This window comes from Fistularia commersonii, chromosome 19 (assembly GCF_037954325.1).
Source record: "Fistularia commersonii isolate RoL2024-O1a breed Wild chromosome 19, RoL_Fcom_v1.0, whole genome shotgun sequence".
In the NCBI taxonomy this organism is placed as follows: domain Eukaryota; kingdom Metazoa; phylum Chordata; class Actinopteri; order Syngnathiformes; family Fistulariidae; genus Fistularia; species Fistularia commersonii.
The window spans coordinates 16,003,695-16,022,513 of NC_141302.1; the positions used below are offsets into that span (position 1 = coordinate 16,003,695).

An 18,819-nucleotide genomic window follows, 5' to 3' on the forward strand; every position below is an offset into this window, starting at 1 on the left:
GGGGTGAATCCTGTCATTTGACCAATGAAAGCCCGGATAGACTCCAGCTCCCCTGACACCTCGAGGGAAACAACGAAGGCCTTCTTTGGACATTCTCTAGAATCTTAAGACAGTGCTGCGCAAATTGGATAACTACTTTGTTATTCAAGTCTTGTTCATGCTTGGATTTGGAAAACATAAATAAAAAAGCGACAATATCTTTCATCAAAAATAATTTTCCACAGTCTGATGTCTTTGGGGCAGTTTAAATGTATTTTCCCAAAGAGCTGACAGAAAAGAAAACTTCTGGTTAACATTGGTCCCGACAAAAAAAACATCCAATCCCAAGCGAATGTGTAAACAGCGAGATATTCAAATGTAGCCTAGTTTATTTATTTTTTGGGGGGCTGATAGTTGTTGTATCTAAATCCAGGATTTTATGCTTTCGCATAGATTCTTCAAAGTGTGCGAGTGTTTGGACACGGCGGCCGTCCCGTTCCCTTCGCTCGCATTCTTCGCCGGGGTAAGAAGATTTGCCCCCCCGGCTGTATCGTCTTATGGAAAATCACACGTCGAGTTCTCTCTGAGGTTTTCTCCTTGGCCGTTGCGTGTGAAAATTGGAATTTTATGCACTGCCGCGCTGACGGCAGAGATCCTTCGCCGGCGTTTGTTCGGTGCCGTCCCGTCATCCGCTCGCCCACAAATATCTTTTTATTTCAGGTTTGTGTTCTGGTTACCCACCCGCCCGTCCTTGCAGTAGGCCAGCAGCTTGTCTTCTTCTTTCGGGTGGAAGATGAGGGTCTCCGGTGTGAAGGAGATGGGCTGCCGTTGGAAGGAGGCGCCCTCGTCGGTGCTGATGAACAACATCTGATCCCTTTCGTTTACAGAGGAGCCCATCAGGACCACCTGAAAGACAAAGGCGGGCGTCAGAGGAGAAGAAGGTCAGGGGGTGAAACGGTCACGGCGTCCCGCTCGGTCAGCAAACACGGTCAATACCCGCGCCCAAGTGGTCTGCTTGTTCCAGTGACCCGATGAATATGGATGAACGTTCGTGCACGCGCCTTTATTCAAGGCCATTCTCAGAGCCACGAGAACTTTCCAATACCCTCACATGGTGCTTAGACCGCAGTGTTGCCATATTGATGATCTATTCCGACTTTTATAGCCCATAAATTGAAGGTATTAAGAAAGGAGCTCCCCTGGACCCGGCTGAGCATCAATCACTATTATGTTCCGGACACTCAGCAGCGAGGCTACCAATAGGGACGATCGATAGAAACTAATCATATTCATTAGGGGTCCGTGAAAGGTGGGAAGCTGTCCAACGAGGGTTGATAAGTGGTCATTATCATCAAGATGTTGTTTGCTGCCGCCGAGTGCGCAAACTTCTCCAGCCGGTTTACGCAGTGGAACAGATGAATCGCTGACAGCAAAATTAAAGCCTACCGTCCCCGTCGATGACGCCCCTCCCCCGCTGGGTCCCGCCAATTTAAAATGTTTTTTCATGCAGCAATTTATAATTTTTTTCACGCTCCCTATTTTTAGATGCACGGCAGGTGTTGGCCGTCGACCTCACAGTGGTGTGCAAAAAGGGCTAAAAAGCAGGTACTTTATGAAACACCAGTATGCTTTCTTTGGACTGCTCAGAGTCCTTTCATATGATTGAAAAACACTGTGACTCGTAGAAAATCGGTGGCTCCCTTCTTCTTTTTAAAGAATTGCAGGTACAGGAAAAAGTCAAAGACGGAGTATGATGGTCTGCAGCAGATGCTGGAAGATGTGATACGCTGGTCACCGGCCAGACTACAATTGGGTCAACAGGAGTTATAAGGGTAATTCAGGAGGTACAAAACTCGAATACTCTTCATAGTCCTGACTAGTGATCTGGCGCTGCTGCGCATCAGTCTCAAATAATTATTTAGTATAAATTCATTCATTATCCATGCTGTTTATCCTGCACTCAGAATTGGGGGGGCCTATCCAAGCTGTCATACGGAGCCATACGACCGTTCACTCAACTGAGCAATTTAAGGTCTTTATTGGATGCACTGCATGCTTTTGGACTGGTGGAACAATTTGGAGAACCCCGAGGAACCCTAAGCAGACAGGGGGAGAACATGGAGACTCCACACAGAAAGGCCTCCTGTGGGAATCAAAGTGGGAACCTTCTCCCCGTGAGTCACAGGCAGTACTGACTAAGGGCACCGCTTTTCTGCCCTTATTTAATATTTCCCTTTTGAAAACTCAAGGTTGTTTTTTTTTTAAATGGAAAAGACGATTTTTGCTGCATATTTGAAATTCGAAAGGTGTGGAAGACGGGGGTGAAAACAGCGATGATGTCTGGTATAGAGACAGTGGCAATGAGGAAAAGACGGGAGACAGAGATGAAGATGTTGAAGTTTGGTTTGGAGATGGTGAGAAGATGCTGAGGTTGGAAGAAGACCGGAAAGCACCAGATTTATGGATCGAGAAAAGAAGGACCTGGTGTGAGAGAAGAGGATGCAGAGGAGCAGGTTGGCTGGTGATTGGCTGTGGCGTGTAATTAAAATATGATTTTGAGTTTCATTGTTTCTCATCCATTGCCGGCAATTCTTGCTGTCTTTGCTTCCTTTTTTTTTGTACCAATTTGAATTTCTCCTTCAAATTTGACATTTGCTGCACGCACTTGAACTCGGAGGCTGCGGTCGGGTCATTTCCGTATCACTTTGGATAAGAAAATGAACGACTGCGGCGCCAGCAAACAAACAGATCCTCTTCCGTATGCACATCATGACCGTAATTAGGCGGCGGGCGTGTGCTGGTGTGTGGGTGTGTGTGTGTTTGTGTGTGTGACACTTTGGAGTTAGTGTGCGACGGCTGCTGGTTGTGCACACACTTCCCTGAACAGCATGGTCAATTAAAGCCCCGGCGTTTGTTTGGCTGCCAGAGGAAGGCCGGCGAGGACAATCGAGGGAGGCAGAAAAGAAGGATGCGGCGTTCGGGGTGTGCGTCAGCCGGAGCTCAGCAACTGACAACAAGAATTAGTGAACTATTCTCTGGGTATCATTAAGGGATTCTTTGTCAGTCTCTGTGTTGCTACTGGGCGGCGCCCAACCAGTCGTCAATATTCCCCTATTGAAAGCTCACTTATATCAACCCGTTTCAGATCCGACACCCACACACTCACACCGGCAAACACTTTGGAAAATGTCAGAGGCAAGAAAGGAGTGAAAAAAAAACCCAAGAGAAAATGGTCACATGGATTGCAAAGCTTTTCATCTTCTTCTACTTTTCCTTTGGGTTTTTCCCTTCAGGGGTCGCCATAGAGAATCAAACTTCTCCATCTAACCCTCCTCTCTCATACCAACTAACTTCATATCCTCTCTCACTACGTCCATAAATCTTCTCTTTGGTCTTCTTCGAGATCTCCTGCCTTGCAGCTCCAATTCCAGCATCCTTCTACTCCTCTCTGACCCTCTCTCCAAAACATCTAACGCGCCGTCACACTAACGGACTCACTCCTGATCTTCTCCATCCTCATCACTCCCAAAGAGAACCCCACCGTCTTCATCTCTGCGACAACTTCTAGCTCTGCCTCCTATCTTTTGGTCATTGTAACAGTTTCTAGTCCATACAGCATCGCTGGTCTCACCACTGTCTTGTACACCTTTCCTTTCACTCTGGCCGATAGTCTTCTATCGCATTGTAACCCTGACACTTTTCTCCACCCATTCCAACCTGCTTGAACCCATTTCTTTACCTCTTTTTCACTCTCTCTTGCTCTGGACTGTTGACCCTAAGCACTTGAAATCCTCCAACTTCTTTATCTCCACTCCCTGTAGCCTCACCGTTCCACCCGGGTTCCTCTTATTCACACACATATACTCTGTCTTGCTGCGACTAACCTTCATTCCTCTCCTTTCCAGCGCATACCTCCACCTCAAGATTTTCCTCATTCTGTTTCCTGCTATCACTACATCTCACAGTGTCATCTGCAAACAAGGTTGTGAAGCTTTTGATAATATCGATGAATAGAGTGTTCCTCAATGTATCATCGGATTAGACGAGGTGACCCTCGGAGGCTTAAAATGCCTGCAGTCGCCAATTCTCTGAGCCGTACATTGATGCAGAACATCTATTAAAGCAAAACTTCTAGGCTCAGATTCTGATTGAGAACCGCAAGAACAACAGATTGAAAGTGGCACTGGCAATTTTTTAATCACACACTCAGCAAAACAGCAAAAGCTGCTCCCGCATATCTCAGACACTACACACAGAAAAGCCCAACGTTGGAATCAAACCAGGGACCTTCTAGCTGTGGGTTGCACATTGCACCGCAGTGCCACCCACTTATATGGTTAAAATACCATATCTGTCAAAGAAAGGTTCAGACCAGGAATGTTGAAATTGGCCTCCAGCTCGGATCCATCTAAGAACGGATTCGTGCTCAGATTTTTGTCCTCATCACTGTGTACAACGAAAAACTAAAAGATTTGTTCCAGCGCTGGCGCCTGCCCCATGCTCAAATAAAGAGAACCAAAAAACAGACCTGAATGCTTTTGAATTCAAGAGCGGGACACGGATCCCCTGATGCCAAGGACCTTGCAGGCTCAACCACTGCTCATCTCCAACGCTAAATGTCTGTTAAGTGTTCCGCCGCTAGCTGAAGTGCTATCCGACCGTTAGGTGAGGTATTCACCAGCTCGGCGCAGGTGGCTGTCAAAAGGCAGGAAAGGAACAGTGACAGTGATTGCGGTGACGGTGACATAAGGGACCCTTATGTAGCCTGAAACACTTTTGCACCTGGACATCAATGTTTTTCATTTCAGATTCAAGAAACGCTTCTTTTCTTTTGTTTGGTCAGAGTAAAGTAGCTTTGATTATAAATTTAGCATGCGACACAGCAATGCTGTGATTAGCGCCTCTGCCTCAAAGAGTGACAGAGCGGGGGAATAGTCGTATGTTTCTTCAGGAGGTCCTAGACTTGAGTTGGACGAGAAAACAGCTGGCCAGTGACCACAACAATTTGAAAAATGACCGCAATCCGCAAGAATTATCTGGTAATAGAAGTGGCTTATGAGTTCAACCAATCAGCCAATCACCTACATCACATGACTTATTCTGGAACCTTAGGAAGACCCTGCCTCTAAGTAGGAGGTAAAATGGCTCTAGGAGTTAACGTCTTAGTTCCAGGTTCCTACGCTGCCAGATAATCCAGAAAACAGCCTCAAAAAGTTCTAGGAACTGCAAAAAGTTCAGACCGTGCATAAATGGCTATATAATATATAAAGAGGCCCTTCATTTGCAGATCACCCCTTGCTGGTTGCTGAGAGGAATTGTTTCCTAATCCATTTTTTTTTTAGGATTGTGACATCTTTAAACCTCGGGAGCCCCACCGCCATAAACCAAGACCCTGAGGTGCTCCGGTTTAAACCGCTCCGATCGATGTCCAACCATTTTTCTTGTTTCTGAAGTTTTGTTTCATTCTGTAAAAATACTCTGCAGCGGATCGCAAAGAAGACATTTGACAGGGAGTCAGAATAAATGCCTCCCCAATAATTTTCAATGGCAGGGACCCTTTTTTCTTTCCTTTTCCATGCTTTTCTTTCTCTCACGCATCTTTCGGACCGCTCAGATTGACGACTCCTTTGTTCTAAAAGTCAGAATACCTCGGCATGAATCACAGCTGGTTGGAAAACGTAACGCGGGCTCAATCCGGGGAATACGGCGCGGTGCTTTATCAATCCGAGCCGTTAAAGTCAAACTGAAAATGAAAGGCTGAGTAAGGAGGAGAAACAAGCCATCCTCCTGGCCGTGCCGCACTAATGCAACTTGCCAACAAGTGGCACTCTTGTCAAACTGTGGGCACGATGTCGATCCTATCTGAAATTCCCCCATGAAACTATTCCCCAACTCACAGCTTACATTTTTTGGGAAGAAAAGAAATAAATAAATAAAATGGCTCCGGAGGAGGGAACAGACACTACAATTCATTTCCTGTAGCACAAGTAATGATCCTCCACAATGAAAGGACTTTGATAAGTTCCTCCTCCATAACCATTTCCTCCGAGTAATACCTCGAGCTTTCCGAAGCACAGTGCCACCATTGTGCGCCGCAGATGAAAAGCAGCTCTAAACTTCTGGCGTCTGTTCTGGGGACTGTAGGGGTGTGACACATTAAGAGGACTTAAAGGAGCAAATCTCTGCTCTTTTTAATCTGCAGAGAGAGCTTAAACACCTGTGCGCCGCTTTCGCTACGTTGATAATTGTTTGATCTGAAAAACGCGCGCCGATCGCTGGAGATGATGCGCGCCAGATGCCAGTAATCTATTGCAAAGCAACACAATCTACTTAGAAGTTAAAACCGGTCTACAGAGAAATGTGGTCCAACAATCAAACATAGAAAGCACGGCGCTGTCCGTTTTCCCTTTATGGAACGACGATCGACATTTGACAAGTTTGCTTTTTAGATATTAAAAATTTAAGATTGCACTGTTTCACACACACGTAGGGGGGTATCAAACCCACCGGTGTTGGTTCATGTTATCTCTACATGTGCAAACCAGACCGATGAAGCCAGGTACAACTTGTTGCCGTAAAAAGAGACAAAATGATCAGGAATGAAGCACTTCCCATCAGCCACAGCAACGAGAAATAAAGTGAAACTGAAATACAATAAATTCATTTATTGTCTCTCTCGCTTATGCTGCAATCGGGACGGCGGGGATTGGAGTTTATCATAGTCAAAGCTTTATTATCAATTTCTCTGCATGTATTGGACATACAGAGGAATCCAGAAGACGTTTCTCACGATCCCACGGTGACATGAAATTCATAATAATAATAATAATGATAATAATTGAGTGCAATAGAGGCATGATGGTTTTCTCAATGGAAAGTAGCAGTAGTCGCAGATCCTGTCGACTGTACTTCTAACCCGATGATTCACTCCATCATTTTCACTTTACAGATACATATAAACATCCACTCCCTCATCCAGACATCATATCCAGACACACAACCAGTCACTTTGTCATCCACACATCTAATACTGACATACGACCATTCACTCTCTCGAGACTCTACACAGATCTGTCAAGTCAGGGAACTTCTTGCTCTGAGGCACTGCTCCTCCTTTCCACCCAGTGAAATCGCACCATGCATATCAATTATGATAGCCATCTCCGATGTGATGTTGTTTTTGCACCGCATCGTTATTGGAAACCAAGCTTTTCACCGGGAGGATGTCCATAACAACTTTCTAATGAATGAGTTACTGGCAAACAGGCCACAAGACGCCGCATCAAAGAATCATTAGGTAGCTAATGATTAACTCACAAATATTGACCACGTTGATCACGCTGACTACCGTCCTCATAAGTCTTTCCTTATTAAATTAAAGCAACGATTACACAAACATTAGTTCCCAATTTTGTTTTTATTTTCAAGCAAAGCCGAGCAAAAAACTGCTCGGAATTCCGCCCTGGCAGCAGTTATTAACATTATCGAAAGTGTAAACATGTTTGCATCTGTAAATAAATTAAGTTGTGATAAGACCAACCAGGATGGTAAAATATCCTTGCTCGAGTTCCACCAGGAGAAGAAGCTCCAGTTAACTGGCATCTCATTGAGCTATTGGGAATCAAGAATCTCACTCTGGACCTCAGAGAGTGGAGCCGGACAGTTTGATCCTCGATAAAGTTTGGTATTGATACGGTATCGCGGAATTAAATCTAGCGATTATCAGCACCAAGAGGATCAATGTCATGCCCACTGCACCTGCAGTCATCCTCATAAACTTGCTAGGGATCATGTCCAACATGCAGGCGGTCCATTATTTTCCGCCAGATTCTTTGAATGCACATTGTAGTCCTTTTCTTGAGCGAGTATCTTCTTATTTAATCGAATGACACGCAGCAGCACTTCACAAAATAGCTGTTTGGTTTCACGGTCTCTTTTCCCGAGGTACAGGTCGTTTTAACTGGAGGATCATGACACTTTGAATGAACTGATTCATTAAAAAAAAAGTTTTGTCATTGACTTTCCACCTCACTTTGCCCCCCATGGATGGAAATGTTTGTCGAGATTACCTGCAGTCTAATCTGCGCTCGATTGCGTCCTCTTATGTATGCCAAGCCGAAAACAGCTCATACGTGTCTGAAGGTTGGATGTGGAAAAAAAAAAGAAATTGGTTCGGGGGCCGCTTTCACTGGTTGCAATGGAAAGGGACGGTACAGCTTGCTGTATTTGTGACTCACCCAGAGTGCTTGAGTACATAAACTCATCACTTGCTGCGTAAATGATAGTTAAAGGCAATTCTATTGGGTATTCTCATGTACTTCAAACAGCAATGACTCCAGTTCTTGGGTTGGAGTCAATGAATACCCAACAATGAATGCTTGTGGCCACAGCCGAGTGTTCTCGGGTCTGTATGAAGCCTGTGGTGGTTTTTTCTTGCAGAGACATGGAAGAAGTTTAGGAGGTATTGTAGACTGATGGAAAATCTTATTGCTTTTTGGACGTTTCAACTACGATATAACCGAAAATTCTGTATAGTATATAGACTGATATATGCGATATAAACATGCAATTTAATTTTCAACTTTGTCATTCACATGCTGCTATGCATTTATTTCATACTATCCATCTCCAGGGTTTACTTATGTCCATCTAAAAGACGGAATGCATGAATTGCAGAACACAGACAGATGGGATTATTATGACTGGCAACCAGGACATTAATACAATGAGCCAGTTGAAATATCTGGGCTCCACTGTTTGAAACCTCCACCAAGAGGCAGGGGTCTGTCCATGTGAATCCATCCTGGGTGAGGGTGGAGGAAGGTCTCTGGAGTCTTCTGCCAGAGCAGGTGAAGTCAGGGTTCCCTTTGTATTGCTCTGAAAGTTGGTCTGCTACAGTCAAGCAAGAGCAGGCACTACATCCAATGGGGATGCGTATGCCCCAACAGGCACAACACTGTTGGATGACGCTGGAAATAAAGACATGGAGAAGCCGCGGGGGTAGCGCCAATGGCGTTATGGCCAGGCCTTGCAAAGCAATGAGATTTCAATGGCCAGGACTTCCCCCTTGCCCATGTTAAGCATGTAAGCAATGGCTCGACCACCTGACAGGAAACAAGCGAATCATAAATATCAACCCTGAGGACTTCTAGCGTGCAGAAAAAAGGACCCTGTAGCTCCAGCTGCACTCTATTAGGATGTCACTTATATGTGACTAATAGCATTCTTACACTATCAGGCATTCACTTAGGACAGCAAAAGAGGAAATTCATTGTACCGTTTGTATGATAATTAATATTTTGAATCCTTGAATCCTATCATGCATCTTCAAGCTAATCACAGCAGCTGTGGGTATTTCATGCACCGCACACCGTGTCGCAAATCAAAATTATACTTTTGACTTTAAAAGATTAGCGACAAGTATTAGAAAAAATAATGAAAAAGAAGATGAATATTTCTCTCCCGAGCAGAAATGAGCCAAAGTTATCAGGAGTGAAAGTTTCCCAAAAAAATAAAGCCGCCAAAGCTGTTTGACTTCAATAATATCCGTTCTGAAAGATTCAGTAGAGAAACATTCCCTCAGTCTCTCTTTCACAGACACCTCCTGGAAGGCAAGGTGAAAAATGATACATGTTGGACTGTGGAGGAGAGCTGCGGAGACGAACACGGGCAACACCTTGTCCGGCGAGGTGTCATGCATAGGGAGATGAGAGGGCTGACAGTATTTTCCGCCGCCTTGGCGACAGCACAAACCCATTAGCCCGAGGGACCCTCGTGCATTAAACATATTAGCCCCTTTCTCAGTCGTGGCTATGCAAACGCAGCTGGCACAGGCGCATTCTGCAGCTTGGCACGGGTTCACAGGGAAAAAAAAAGGTAGTTCCCAACGAGCTCGCTGATGCACGCGCACAACTGTGATTGGGTCAGCTTTAGTGTGAGGAGCCAAGGCTGCGAACCCAATAAAACACTGTAGGTTTTGTGTGCAACGGCAAAGAAAAAAAGAAAGGTTGCGCTTTCAAACGTGTAAAAATACAGAGGCCAACCCTGTGCCTACAACCTCCAAGTACGAGGATGTTCTCCACTCATTCTTTTCCATGCCATTACTCGGTAATCAATTCAGCCGCAACCGGCTAAATGCACAGTCCCCATGGCGAGAAAAGGCGAGATACAATGACAAATGGTGAGCGTGTGCGGTGTGTCTGACTGTCTGACTGCCCGCCACAGATTAGCCCCGTTGTCTGGCTGCTTCCCTCCGTAAGGAGCCTCCTGAAGCACACAGATTGCCTCCGACATTCGCTGAGGCTAACTCCTCTCTATTTCTTCTCGATGGGCCACCGTACCACTGCCGAGTACATTTCAAATGATATGTCTACACATAACTGGATGTACTACTTGGAATTCACCTTGTCATGTTGGTTTAACTTCTTTTAAATGTACAACTATTTTATGATCGCTCATTTAGCCGGGCGAGAAAGTGGAGTCAAAATTTCTTGCATGTGTTTCATAAGAAGGACCAATGTACCAATTGTATAGTTATTTTATTGCCTATCTGTATATTTTATATATATTGTCTATTTTATACAGTTTTATATTGTATTGTCCAGGACTACAGATGGAAATTAGCTATGAGCTATAATCTGGTACAAACATCTCTGCCTCTGTGCTTAATGTATTTGTACACTGTCCTAATAAACTTCTAGACAAACAAACTTCTAAACAAACAAACCGCTCGTGAAAAGATCGCTGAAATACAGTACACATCTGTGTATGTGCCAAGAATAGCTTTTTTGGGTGGGATGTAAAATATTGCTAAAGGAATACTGTGATCGTGCTTGTTTTGTTTTCATTGATTCCTTATCGGAACGTCAATACTGGTTGATCTACTGTAGATCGCATTACATAAAGAAATACACATGTTTTACACTTTGACCACCAGGACAGCCGGTCAGACATCCTTGTTTGCATCCATTTTTACAAAACTTGAATCAGACTGAGTCAAAGAACTGCAGAAGGACTTCTCTCAACAATCTCATATCCTCCTCAGTCAGTCTCCCATTGCTATTCCGAAGAAGGGAAAGGTGGAGTAACATTTTCAAACCTGTTCATCCCAACTTTTTTGGATAAAGATGTCATTGATTTGACATGATGTGAATGTATATTTATAGTTTTAATGTCGGACTCAAATAGTTGTATTTTATCAGTTTGATCTTTTCAGCATCTTTTCGGAAAGTGCTTTGCGGCAGCGGCTTGGGGTGTCAGTGATGCCAAGTTTTATGTGTCGTCTACAATAAAAAATACAAAAAAGTTCTATGTTTTTACAGTGAGAAAATCATTTTGACTCATTAATGAGTGTGGGCTTCCCCGCCTTACGCCAACTTCCAGTGGAGTCCTCTGACCCAGCGGGTACCCAACCTTTTTTGTACCAGGCACCAGTTTTACGCATGAAAATGTTTCTGCGGACTGGTTAGAGACGCAGGTGTGAAATTAATAAAAACTTTTGTCAGTTCACAGTATCTAATCTGAATACAACTATTACACTTTATATTGGGCAATTACGATAATTTAGCATAGCAATTCACCATAATGTAGAGTCAGTGGGAGCCCTGGACTTGTTTCCCCGCTTACCAGGTCTACCGCTACAGTTCCATCTGGGGGTGATGGGAGACAGTGACACGTGAATTGTGATACGTATAGCAAGTCTACGCCGTAGTCTTGTTTAGGTGTCTGTCACAGCAGAAAACCCCAATATGTGGTTGGAAACAGAAGACGGGCTGTCAGTGCTTCTGTGGTAATGTTGGGATATTCTGCTTTGACTTTGACCAAAGTTCATGTTTGATGAAGATCGAAGATCCGTCATTTGCAATCTCGACAGCTTTGAGGGTTTCATAGCTTCACTAACTAGCCGTTTACCGAAAATAACGCATAGTGGGAGCGGAGCTTGTGTATCACCTGCTGCGATGAACCTTAGACAGAAATGTCGACATTTCCTTTAAAATGCAGCTTTCTTTCTGCTGGCAGTCTGCGACACTTCTTTGTTTGCTCGTTTCCTCTCTCCAGCGACTTTTTGTTTCTGGCTCATTTTTTTTCAAAGGCTAGCTTTTGGTAGCTGATGTGTGAAATGGTGTGAGTTAAGTGTGGCAGTAAGGTGAAGGCGGAAACAGTCGTTTTTCAAAATAAGATCCAAAAGTTCGAATGAAAAGACTATAATTTGTACCAAGAAAGATTTTCTTTGCAGACCGGTACCAAATTATCCCTGGACCAGACCAGTACCAGGGGTTGGGGACCACTGCTCAAACTTATCGTTTTTCCTTATTTCTGAAGTTGGGGTTGCCTCAGCCGACTCCTGCTTCTCACCGATGCTCCCCTTCCTAGAGATGGAGCTCCATGTCTGGCCGTGTCTCTCTCTGCAACCCTCTCTCGCTGTCAATGACAGACGGCGGCTATAAGCTCTCCATTAGAAGATGAAGACAATGATTAAAAGTCTCTCTCTCTCACTCTCTCTCTCTTTTAATTACTTTCCTTTAGAAGATAGAAGGAAGTGTGAGCAATTACTGTAGACTTAATTACATGAAATTGACAAAGAATAAAAACAAAAACACCCACGACACTATCATCCACCTGGATGAAGCAACTCTGAAAGAAAGGTAGCACACGAGGGGTTACAGCACAAGAAAATCTTTAAAATGGTAGCATATCAAATATCACGCGTTAAAAATCGCAGCAGTTAGCATTAGCAGGGAGGTGGTTTGAACCAGCAAGGTGGGGGTGCTTCATTTCGCTCCGCTGACTTCCATCTACTCATCCATCTTCAAACGATTTTTTTTTCCATAAGCGAATTTTAACAGTCGCCGGTAAAAAATAAAACGTTAGATCCAAAAAAAGCACCCTCCTCCACCCGTCTGGTTTAGTGAGGGAGCAGGTACGGGAGAATACCAATCGGTGTCCTTTTGACATTGTTTCCACGGTGCTTAAATGGATGCCACGCCGTCTGAGAGCGACATAGTTTCAAGAAGTCACGGTAATTTCATGTGTCTTGTGGGATCGGGCGGGACGACATCAAGAGAGTTAGCGGGGGTTGGGGGTCGGGTGCGATGGAGGTGCAGAGAAGGTTCAAACACTCTCATAAAGAGAATGAAGAGCCGCCTTGACTGGAATATCCCGGAGCCTTCAGGCTTCAGTAACTGGCTCGCAGATGTGCTCAGACCCGACAGGCCGACTTCAGAGGTCTCCGGCGCCTGAACCTTAAATGTCTCACGTCTCGGTAACAGTGAGTAAATTAACTCCGTTCCAAAGCGGACATTCTTCTTGTTCTAAACTCACTTAATTAACCTCCTATTGTCCCAGATCTGCTCTAATATGCACTGTCAGCAGACAGAAGAAACACTTCCATCAGACAGTAATTACTATCTTTTAGGTAATCTTGTATGTCTGAAGATGAAAGTTGAAGCATTCATAATGGTGGACGGTGGTACTTCAGAGCAAGAAGATCTCTGGTTCAACCCCAACTGTGGAGTCTCCATGTTCTCCCCGTGTGTTTGTGAGGTTCCACGTGCAGGAGGTTCATTGGAAACCGCAAATTGCCCAGATGTGTGAATGAGAGATTGAACGTTGAATGGTTGTCTGCTTCTATAAGCCCAATGAATGAGAGGTCGAATTGTTGTTGCCCCTGCGATGGAACGGTGACCCGTGCAGGTTGCACCCAGCCTTTGGCCCGATAACACCCCCACAACCCTGAGTGCAGAATTGCATATTGAATATCGAATATTATTGTGATAAAAGGGAGTAAAAAGGCATTGAAAGGCCAAACACCTTAACTCTAATTCATCCACCTAATAATCCCCATTCATTCCTGAGCTGTTTATCCTGTCCGTCATTGTGGGGCTTATAAGACTATCCGAGTGTGTGCTGAGTGAAAGGTGAACCGCACCCCAGGCAGATTGCCTGCCCATCACAGGTCTAACGTGCACAATCTCCAAAACAAACACAACACACAGACCACTCAGGCACCTGGGATTCAACCTTTTCACGAAGAGCTGACATCGCAAACCACTGTGCGACCACTCTTGGATTACTTGATCCCGTTTAAATCCAAATATAGCACAAATAACTCCACAACCTCATCAGCAAAAGTAATGCGGGGCCCCACCGCGGTTTTTTCATTAACACAATCGCTCAGGAACACTGTGAGTGCTGAGATAAGATTGGAAGAGAGCGTCTCATTTTTAATTTCTGCTTCTGTTTCCTTACCAAAATGAAAAAGTTCAAGCTCTTTCCGTTTATCTTTGTGGGACAAGTGTATCAATCCTGAACTATTCAAATTGACTCATTAAAGACGGGACTTGTTAAACACAGTTGTGAAAGTGCGGTAACTTCACAAGGAACACTACTGAGAATACGAGCCAGGGAAGGGATTATAGATATACAAGTGATACCGCGCTAATCATATGTACCCTGGTGTAGTTTTCCTCCCGGTCTTAAATATTTCGAAAAGCTACATTCAGGCAAAGTACACTGAGTACATAATGCAAATTATCATTTCACCTTTTGTGCTGCGTTTGTCACATTCAGGGAGCACAGGGACTTAAATAGTGGTGTTTACCAGAATGCTAAGAAAGAGCATTACGGATGCAGGATGTGCTTTGGGAATGTTGATAGAGAAGCGCAGAGAAGGTCAGAAGGCGCTGCATTGTGCCTTTGTAGATCTAGGAAAATATATACAGGTGGTCCTCAACGTACTCGGTTAATGACGACTCCAATTGACGACTGGCTTTGCGATAATATTAAAATATGCGTGGAATGCACTGGCAGCAGAGTTGTGAGTGAGTATGTATTGTATGCGCTTACCCGTGCTTATAATTGGCCTATATTCATGCTAATATAAACATGAAAGGAAAACAAAAGGTAAAATAGCGCGGTACAAATGGCCGATATGTATGCAAATACCGTACGGTAGAAACAGTGTTTTGCTTAACGACGAACTCGCTTAACGACACACCCGGTAACCCCGTTGTTAAGTGATGACCACCTGTATATATACGTGACAGGGTTGCGGGAGAGGACCTGTGGTACTGTATGAGGACATCTGGAGTGGAAAAGAAGAGCGTTAGAGCGGTGCAGGACTTGTATGCCTGCTGTGAGACAATGGTGTGCGGTGGGGGGATTGACAGAGGAGTTCAAGGTGCAGATGGGAGTGCATCAGGGATCAGACCTGAGCCCCTCCTTGTTTGCTATGGTGATGTTTCTAGATGACATTGTGATCTGTAGTGAGAGCAGGGAGCAGGTGGAGGAACGTCTACTGAGGTGGAGGTATGCTTTGGAAATGAGAGGAATGACGGTTTGCTGCTGCAAGAAAAATATGTTTGTGAATGAGAGGAACCTAAGAGGAACAGTGCGGTTACAGGGAGTGGAGATCAAGAAGTTAGAGGAATTCCAGTACTTAGGGTCAAGAGTCCAGAGCAACGGAGAGAGTGGAGAAAATGTAAAGAAACGGATTCGAGCAGGTTGGAATGGGTGGAGAAAAGTGTCAGGGGTAATAAAAGAGTATCAGTCAGAATTAAAGAAAGGTGTAAAAGGCAGAGCTGAGAGCAGCCATGGTGTCTGGCCTAAAGATAGCGGCATTGAGGAAGAGACAGGGAGCAGAGAATGAGATAGCAGAGATGGAGATGGTTGGGATCAGGAATGAGTCCATCAGAAGGACAGCACATGTTAGATATTCTTGGCATAAAAACCAGACTGAGATGGTCTGAACATGTACAAAGATCTGGATAGAAGCATGTTGAGGCTGGAACTGCCAGATAGGAGTTCGAGACGAACACCAGAGAGGAGATTTATGGATGGAGGGAGAGAGGACATGAAGTTAGTGGGTGTGAGAGAATAAGGTTAGATGGAGGCAAATGACTGGCTCTGGTGACCCTTGGAGGGAAAAGAAAGAAGACTGGTATGCGGCTACAATCACTATTAGCTCAACTTGAGGGGATTGGCAAGAAGAAGCAAAAGCAGAGGCTGACCATACCTGGTCTTTCACCTGGTCTGTTCGAGACAATTTTTCTCGGCATACAGTCATTTTCAGAAACTATGTGTACACATTCTTGAGCTCAGACCAAAGCTCCAAATAAACTGCAACTGAACTAGCAGCCCATCAGGCATAGCTGCGGTTAAAGGTTTTACTTGGATTAACTCGCTTGAATGGGGAAATATTCATAAGAAATTGCTATGCAGTTAAATCCAATAAGACAAATTAAGGGAAAAGGCAACCCAAGCAAGGCCGGGATGGGTCCTTGCCCTCCCCTCAAATAGGATTATGACACTAACTGAATATTCTGTTTGGAAATAAGAGTGTCAACATTACATTATGTGACCATGAGCTGAAGTTTTGTTTAGTTTGGTAAGTCTGTTAGCCGCTGCCGAGTCCTCTCGGCGTGCAATGACCACAGCTCTCAACACGTATATTTCATAGCTGGGTCGGCATGACTGGATAGCCTCAAATTCAATGGCAGTCGAACCTGTGAGTTGGCAAAATGGACTTGGAATGGCCTTAAACACAAACACAAGGGTAATTATGTTAATTGCTGCAAAGAGGTTTGATAATGTCTTGGTGGAAACAAAAACCCATTAGCTCCGTGTGGCAGGGCACTTGTGTGGTGAAGATAATTGATTTGAACAGATATGGAGTATTTAATGGGACACGCTGACGCCGTTTTGGGAATTTTGACAGGAAATACATTTTTTTCAATAAGGAAAAAGACTTATCAGCATTTCAAAATGGATTTGGTGTTTTTTTTTCTAATGTCGCTGCTGGCATTTAAAATTGGGAGTGGAGTTGTTGAGTGGAGTTTGGCGAGGAACCCACCGCTGCCGCCTCGCTATGAAATGTTCTCTTCCATTCATCTCTGTTTTTTTTTTCTTTCTAGAAACCTCAAAGACACTGGAAACTGGGTTTGGAGCAATAAGACCTCACTACATTGCGAGGAGATAATCAAAGATACATTGGGAAGGCATTTGGGGCGAAGAAGGGCAAAGTCTGTTCCATGTTTGTGCTTGAACCTCCACGTACTTCACACTGGAGTTCCCCTTGTCCATCCAGACGCTGCAGGCCAATGGCAGGCCTCTCAGTTGTTTATGAAGCTTTATTTGACCATCATTCAGAGATAATATTAGCAACAGCTATTAACTTATTTCACATTATGTCATTTTATTTTATAATTTAATTTAATTTAATTTTTTTTCCAACGAACCAGCTACAGAAGAGGGGACAAAAATCTACATTTGACCAACAATTAAACAGAATTCCAGTGCTGGCCAAGTTTGATTTGAAGAGAATAAATACATAAATGAATAGAACATAGGGCCTCTCCATCTGAATTTATGTCAAGTCATCTTGAAGAGCATGCCGTAAATAAACAAATGAAAAAGACAAAAGACGCAAATCCGATAATATGCACTTGGCACTTTGAATTTGCTGATCCCTATAATTAAATCTGTCAGTGAAAAATGTTGAGAAAAAAAACGATGGATGAGACAGAAAGTACACGGGAAGTGACTGAACCAGAGGAAGCAGCAGACGATCAGGTGAGTTTATGTGTCATTTTTATTATGCCCCGGTATTCCTGCAATATGAAACCTTCAGCTCATATTTATTTTCAAATTCGACAAGCGTTCAGGGGTGCCAATGAATCCCCGAAATACCCAGCTTGTCCTGAATCCTGCCGTTATTTCTATTTCTTTTTTTTCCCCAAACAAATGAGAAATCACACAAAAGGGTGCGTTTATAGCAAAATGCACCCCCCCGACTGTGTATCAAAATGTACAATAGTAGCACCACCTGCTTGGTAGCAGATAAGGGAAGAAGGTTGAATGTCATGGTTTCGGGCACAAGGTAACACCTTCCCTGATCATTCATTCATCCATTCATTCATTTTGTATACGCCGTATCCTATTATTGGATGAGAGGCAGGATTAGTCCTGGCTGATCCCAGCTGGCCACATCCACTGGCCCTGGACTTATTCATTCCCTTGGGCATTTTAGGGTCTTCGGTGAACCTCTGCATGTGTTTGGACTACGGTAGAAAACCAAGAGTCACCCCACCAGTTAGAACTGAACCAGGGACCGCTAACCAGCGCTCATCCTTGCCGCCCATTTGGTTAGTACATAGTAAAAAGTGCAGATTTATTGCAAGATTCCTCTTTTAGCTGTGGAAAAGGGTGAGTCTGTATTTTGGCATTTGGTATTCAATAAAGATATTATTGGCGATATTTGTCTGTGTGGTCCGTGTGGTGATAAAGATATATATGGCGATAAAAATTGTGATATTATCCTTTTCATCACGGTCCTGGTTGATCGAGTAGAAGACTTTGAGCTGTGTTCAGCAGATACACGGGGAATTTTCCTGGTTTTCGAAGGGTCAGCTGGAATCACGGATCAGCCCGTCGACATCTGCCGTCCATGTGATTGGCTGGGATGAGTCCTTCTGGGTGGCCGCAACGAAATGTTCTCATACTCTCTGCGCCCAAGAAACAAACCCTGATTTACTAGCCTGGAGTTAGGAGTCTCAACGGTGCGAGTTCAGAAAAAAACATCTCGTTTAATGCTCACCAGGGGCCACCCCAAATGGCGATATTCCAAATACAGACACACCCTAAAAGAGGAATCTTGCAATTGTCTGCTTATATCATAAATGTAGCGTAACTAAATATCCAATATAAGAGGTGCAGCGGTTAGCGCTTCCAACTGAGCAAGCAGGTCCCTGGTTGGATTTCCACTGGGCGGCATTTCTTTGTGGAGTCTGCATGTCATCCCCGTGTGGGATTTTACCAGGTTCCACAGGCCAAAAAACACACAGC

General features: G+C 44.3%; 1 protein-coding gene across 5 annotated transcripts in view; it reads right to left on the reverse strand.

Annotated features, from left to right (window-relative positions):
* The window catches only part of sorcs2 (sortilin-related VPS10 domain containing receptor 2), a 381,906-nt gene that overhangs the window by 81,937 nt on the left and 281,150 nt on the right, over positions 1 to 18,819 (reverse strand). For all 5 annotated transcript variants that reach the window (XM_086165424.1, XM_086165422.1, XM_086165423.1 and 2 more), the window contains exon 4: positions 721 to 885. In XM_086165424.1, the coding sequence (XP_086021550.1) occupies positions 721 to 885 (165 nt within the window). The remainder of the gene's footprint in view (positions 1 to 720; positions 886 to 18,819) is intronic.